This window comes from Carlito syrichta, unplaced genomic scaffold (genome assembly GCF_000164805.1).
Source record: "Carlito syrichta isolate Samal-C Ts95f unplaced genomic scaffold, Tarsius_syrichta-2.0.1 Scaffold314085, whole genome shotgun sequence".
Lineage (NCBI taxonomy): Eukaryota > Metazoa > Chordata > Mammalia > Primates > Tarsiidae > Carlito > Carlito syrichta.
The window spans coordinates 502,553-509,181 of NW_007258181.1; the positions used below are offsets into that span (position 1 = coordinate 502,553).

At 45.1% G+C, this 6,629-nt stretch overlaps 1 protein-coding gene across 1 annotated transcript in view; it reads right to left on the reverse strand.

The window, feature by feature from the left end:
- HSF2BP (heat shock transcription factor 2 binding protein) overlaps positions 1-4,859 on the reverse strand; it is a 116,315-nt gene extending 111,456 nt beyond the window's left edge. The window contains exons 1-2 of the mRNA XM_008070978.2: positions 4,605-4,859; positions 3,485-3,635 (exon numbers count right to left, since the gene is read on the reverse strand). Coding sequence (XP_008069169.1) covers positions 3,485-3,635; positions 4,605-4,640 — 187 coding nt within the window. The 5' untranslated portion in view covers positions 4,641-4,859. The remainder of the gene's footprint in view (positions 1-3,484; positions 3,636-4,604) is intronic.
- Between the last annotated feature and the right edge of the window lie 1,770 nt (positions 4,860-6,629).

A 6,629-nucleotide genomic window follows, 5' to 3' on the forward strand; every position in this document is an offset into this window, starting at 1 on the left:
GACTAAATGCACCACTGAAAAGACATAGAATGGCAAAATGGATAAAATATCATCAGGCAACAATATACTGCCTTCAAGAGACTCATCTTACTAGAAAGGACAGGCACAGTCTCAAAGTAAGAGAATGGGAAACAAATTTTCAGGCGAATGGAACATAAAAGAAAGGAGGAGTCATGATCCTAATTTCAGACAAAATATCATTTAAGCTATAAAAAATTTAAAAAGATACAGAAGGCCACTACATAATGATAAAAGGTTCACTCCATCAACAAGAAATATCTATCCTAAACATATATGCACCCACCATAGGAGCGCCAACATACATAAAACAGCTTCTAGGAAAACTAAAGAAAGATATTGACTCTAACATCATCATAACTGGGGACATTAATACCCCACTCACAACCCTAGACAGATCATCAGGACAAAAAATCAGCAGTGAGATTCGGAACCTCAATGTGACTCTTGACCAAATGGACTTAACTGATACTTACAGAACACTCCATCCAAAGACCACAGAATACACATTCTACTCATCACCTCATGGAACACATTCTAAGATTGACCACATACTTGGCCATAAATCAAGCATAAGCAAATTTAAGAGGACCAAAATTTTACCATGCACCTTCTCAGACCACAGTGGAATAAAAATAAACATTAACACCAGCAAGGTCCCCAAAACCCAGAAAGACATGGACACTAAACAGCATGATGCTAAACAACTCCTGGGTCAATGATGAAATCAAAACAGAGATCAAAAGATACCTGGAAACAATTGAAAATTTAGAAACACCTTACCAAAATCTCTGGGATGCCATGAAAGCTGTAGTAAGAGGGGAATTTATATCCCTACAAATGCACATGAAGAAAATGGAAGGATCACAAATTAACAACCTAAGAAGTCACCTAAGGAAGCTGGAAAAGCAAGACCACAAGAACCCTAATTTCAGCAGAAGAATCCAGATCACCAAAATAAAAGCCCAAATCCAGGACATAGAAGACAAAAAGATAATACAAAAAACCAATGAAACAAAAAGCTGGGTCTTTGAAAGAATAAACAAGATCAATGATCCCCTAGCTAGACTGACCAAGGAAAAGAGAGAAAAAACCCAAATAAGCACAATCAGAAAAACAAAAAATGAAGTCACATCTGATCCTGAAGAAATACAAAAGATCATTAGAGACTACTATGTAGACTTGTATGGAAACAAACTTGAAAACCTTTTGGAAATGGAGGACTTTCTGTCATCACACAACCTGCCTAGGTTGAAACAAGAAGCAATTGAGACCCTAAATAGACCAATAACAATCAAGGAAATTGACTACGTAATAAGAAAACTACCCACAAAAAAAAGCCCTGGACCAGATAGTTTTCCAGCAGAATTCTACAAGACATTTAAGGAGGAGCTGATACCAATCCTACTGAAGGTATTCCAGGTGATTGAGAAAGATGGAACTCTCCTGAAATCATTTTATGAAGTTAACATCACATTGATACCCAAGCCAAGTAAAGACCCAACAAAGAAATAGAACTATAGACCAATATCTTTGATGAACATAGATGCTAAAATTCTCAACAAGATCCTAGCAAACTGGATTCAACAACACTTCTCAAAAATCATTCATCATGACCAAGTAGGATTCATCCTTGGGACGCAAGCCTGGTTCAACAAGTAGACCTGAAAATCTTAAGGAAATGGAGGACTTCCTGACATCACATAACCTGCCTAGGTTCAAACAAGAAGAAATCGAGACCCTAAATAGACCAATAACAATCAAGGAAATTGACTACATAATAAGAAAACTAACTACAAAGAGCAGAGAAGGATAAATCAACAAAGTTGACTAAGAAGGAATCACCAGAGATCATGGGAAAGAAGTGACGCCATAACCTGGAAGACCAGGGCTATGAGTCAAGATCTCCCAAAGTCTGTGATCAAGTCAACACAGATTTGTTTGTGACCATGACTCACTTAGTTTTATTTTGGCAGGGGGACTGATCTCCAAAGATTGGCTCATGTTAACTAATTCAGAGACTCTGATGTAAATACCAGTTTATTAATTTACAATGAAAAATATAACCAACCAGAAGTCTGACATATTCTGCTAATGGTCTGCACTTTATTTTCCTGAAGATAATGTACCAAGAAATGACTCTCAGAAAGCTGCTGGGCTGAGCATGAAATCACAACTAGGGTAACTACGAAGTTGCTTTGGCAACCAGTGACATGGAGCATAACCAACAGGGTCCAACAGGGTCCCAAAGAGAAACAGAAATCAACCCAGACTTTGAAACTTTTCTAAAGGGACCACTTACAGAGGGGAAAGCAAGGACAAGGGAACCAACAAAGGATGGTGAGGCACTAAGGGACTAGCAACAGCCCTACAACTAAAGGAGCTGGGAGAGAAACAGCGTTACTGGAGTCCAGTGAGAGCTGAGACTATGGTGGGAGTTCTAGTGGTAGAGGGATGTAGCTACTGTCAGAAAATGGTAGCAAATCAGGGAGAGAGTGGGAAGAAACACCTCTCTCTCTGCCCACTGATGCCTTCCATTGGTGAGCTCAACTGACAGCCAGCAAGGGAACCAGAGGAAACTCCACCTGCAGGAGTCTACTTCCCAGAGCACACCACAGGACAGAGGAGAGGAGAGTGGACCTGAGGACTCCAAAAGAGACTATAAACAGGACAAGACACCATGGCAACCATGACCACTTTCCCTTCTAACTAGATATAGCTGGCCCGTTGACCAGATACATTTGCATAAGTCAGAAACGCGTACCGAGATACCTTCTTGTCTAGATTAATGCTAGAAACACTACCTGACCCCCTGGATGCACCTTGTCTAGAAGCCACACAGCAATGGCTAACAGTCAAATGCAATATGGTAAATTAGTGAATCATCAAAGGCTGATGTAATCGAAATTCAGGTTCAACCAGGCAAGTGCTAAGCCAAACCCAGAATATCTCCAAGAACTTCAATAGACTCCTAGACTGATATTTGACATAACGACTCAGCTCAAATCTCAAAAGTCTGAATAGATAAGACCTAGCAAGTCTGAACTTAAATCAGTTCTAGAAACTGACCCAGCTGTCCACCTAGAGACAATGAACACATATCCAGCTAACTCTACAGACACAGTTAATGCCACACAGGGTTTCCAAATGGCAAGATCCTTAACTTACACAAGGACTTAATTTTCAGAATGGTGCTTTTCAGATATAAGAAGTATAAAATTCTTCTGCCAATGAAGAGAGCAGGAGAAAAAAGAGAAGCTGGTAACAGATATTCACCACCAACCTTCCTATGTCCAAGTAACTCATCTGAGGGCACCTCTCTTAGACTTTTTCAGACTCTCTCAAATGTGATTACAAGGACTATAATAGCACCTTTAAAATTTGTTTATAATTACTCTACAGTTACTTACCAGCTAGAACAGATTACTGTCACTACAAATGCTGCTAAGAATGAAGTAAGACTCACTTTTTTCTACAATCTTTAATTTCTGGAAGCTTTCCAGTACCTCCCCATTTAGTATTCTGGGTAAGAAGTCCCGTATTTGCATCACTTCAGTTGTCAGTCGCTCCAGGTCCTTCTTTCTGACTTTAACAAATTCTTCTTTAGCTCCCAAGTGCTAAAAGAACAAGTAGATCTTAATATTATTAAATTTCTCTTCATACGACTAAAACGAACAGCCCACATCAACTTGCTTCCTTTTCTTTCATGCCTCTTATGCTCATAATATTTCAAAGCATGACTTTACCTAATGTGCCCTCTGTTAAATATATAGACATAGATCACATATATAAAATATTTTGAGAGCTGAAGACCCAGCTTTCAAAATGGGAGCCAGATGTTTAAAATAATAAGTGCATAGAAGAACCCTATTACTAGAAACTAAGAAAACACCCTCAGCTTTTTATTCACATTGCAGCACCAACCTAATCAGGAGGAAAAGAAAGTCACCTTTACTGGATTCCTACCATTTTAGCCAAGCCCTCCACTGGTCATCTCATGTAATACTCCAACCCTCCAAGGTTGACCAGGTCAGAAATTGAGGTATGGGGCCTGTGGGCGGGGTCAGGTGACTTTCTCAGTGCAGTACAACTAATAAGGGGCAGAACCAGGATTTGGACACGGATCTGGCTCCAAAAATCAAGCACCTTCTACATCACATGCAACAGAAGGGACAGTGAGGCACCTACGGCAACAGGGTCCTCTCTAAACCCGACACAGAGTCACAAAGAAAGTAATCAGGGCTTTCAGAGGAAAAATGGGCTTTCAGAGGGCACACAAAGGAGTATGACCATTCGTCCCACGCTCTTACGCTCCCTTTGGTATCACTCAGTGCCCCGCCCTCCCCATCACACGAAGCCTCCCAGGTTCAATTATCTCGTGGGATTTGGAGGCAGATGTACCCTCCTGCCCCAGCCCTGCCCCCCTCCGCCCCAGCTCTCGCCGTCCATAGGGAGGTCCCCAAGCCTCCCTGACCATTCAACGAGCCATTTCTGAGCACAACGGGCGAGGCCCGGGGACGGGGGAGAATGAGAATGGCGAAGGCCCAGACACCCGGGCGGCAGCAGGAGCCTCCTTCCTCACTGACCCTGCAAGCCTCCTCAGCGCCGTCTGCCTCGCCCATCGCAGCTGCGACCTGGGTCTGCGCCTGCGCGGCGAAGCGCCCTCTGACCCCTCACGCCTGAAAGCGCGGGAACGTGTCCACGCTGGGCGCTGGAAACGGAGAGCCGCGAGGCTCAAACCGCGAAGGATTTGCGCAGCATTCTCGACCTCGGGGACGAAGAATGGCCTCGATGAGGTTTGCTTCAGCTCTTCTGGCTTAGCCAGGGCTTTATACCTGCTAACTACGAAGCAGAAGGAAAATCAGAGTCTGGTGTAAATGTCGTAAAATAAATGGAATCGTCGTTTCTGGTTGGCGAAGAATGCTCGACTAAGAGGAGTGCCTTCAAACCCCGCACCGTCTTTGCGGGAAACCATGCCTAGGCAGCTCGCAGCCTGCATTCCTTTGCTCAGCTCTCAGCGCTTTTAAGTTAAGGGTTGATTGAACCTTAGTGTCAACAGGGACTTCAGGCAGTCGCCCAGATAAGTGAGTGGAGTGACTAAGATAACCACTGCGGACTAAACTTGCCCAAATTTCTAACTAACAAGCTCGAGGAGGCACTGCCTAATAAGGACTCACCAGACAGGATTTTGTTAGTTACCCTATATCCTAAAGTCTGCTCTCCAACCTGAGTCTGGCATAACATAAGGTTTATGACCCTGCAAATCCGTCTCACAGATTCCCAGACTCCGGCAGCCTTGTAAGATAACTTCCCTAGCCTCCCTGGAGGACTTCATCGACATATCAACAAACCTAGAGTTTTCCACCGCCTTATCTTAACAAAGCACCTCCTGGGCTGATTTCCCAAATTCTTAGATAGGAACTGCAAGTTACCAGTCAAGAAATCTTTGAGCTGGGCTCGGTGGCTCAGCCTGTAATCCCGCACTTTGGGAGGCTGAGGTTAGTGGATTGCCTGAGCCCATGGGTTCGAGACCCGCCTGGGCAACTTGGCGAGACCTCATCTCTACAATAAATCAAAAAATTAGCCGGGGGTGGTAGCGCGCGCCTGTAGTTCCAGCTACTTGGAAGGCTGAGGTGGAAGGATCGCCGGAGCCCAGCGGGTCGAGGCTGCGGTGGCTGGAAGCGGCCCCTGCACTCCAGTCTGGGCTACAGAGTGAGACCCCAACTCAAAAAAAAAGAAAGAAAGAAAGAAATCTTTGACCTGCAAGCCCCTGCTTGGAAATTTCCCTCCTTCCTGGGCGGAACCAATGAAAATGCCACATATATTGATTTGTGGTTTCTTGTTACTTCTGCCTTCCTAAAATTTATTCCCAAGCCACCGTTCAAACAAGTGGGCATACGCTCTCAGGACCCCCTGATGCGTGTACCCGAGTTTGCTTGGGCTTAAGTTCTCACGTTTGGTTCAAGAATAAACCAAATTAAAATATTTTATAAGAGTTTGGCATCTTTTCGTTTACACCACACTAAGTTTGGAGGAGTCACCTAGCCCAGGACCTTGACTCAATACACACGCTGAATCTGCAAAATATGGGAGGACCTAGGATTTTAGATGAACCCAACTGCTTAGGTTGCACAACTGTTCTAGTTCTTCCATCTCTGGAATGAGCAAGCAGCCAGCCCTGAACACTCCCGCAGCACGTGTTCTGCAGACCCGAGGCCCCAGTGCGGGGACAACACCTGTAATTACACCAGGACACCTCTCTGGGGGGCGCACCGTCCCTGCCAAGGCTCCGCAGGCGCCTGTCAGGAGGGGCTGCCCCCGCACTGCTGAGCCAGCCCCAGTGACGGCCCTTTCTTCCCGTCTCAACTCCACCTGGGGAGCCCGTGGGGCGCAACACAGTTATCGTCTTCGTGTCGCGGAGCCCTTAGGAAGCTGCCAACAACACGGGGTCTGCTAAGTGGGCTTAAAGATCCCATATCACTTGCAACCGGCCGGCCGTGGCTTCCAGGCCAAAACCCAACCCTGGCTGACCTCCACCATCAACGGCCCTGAATCTTAGCGACCAAAAGGCAGCGCCGCAACTGCGCGACGCGCACCCAGGTGGGCCGCAC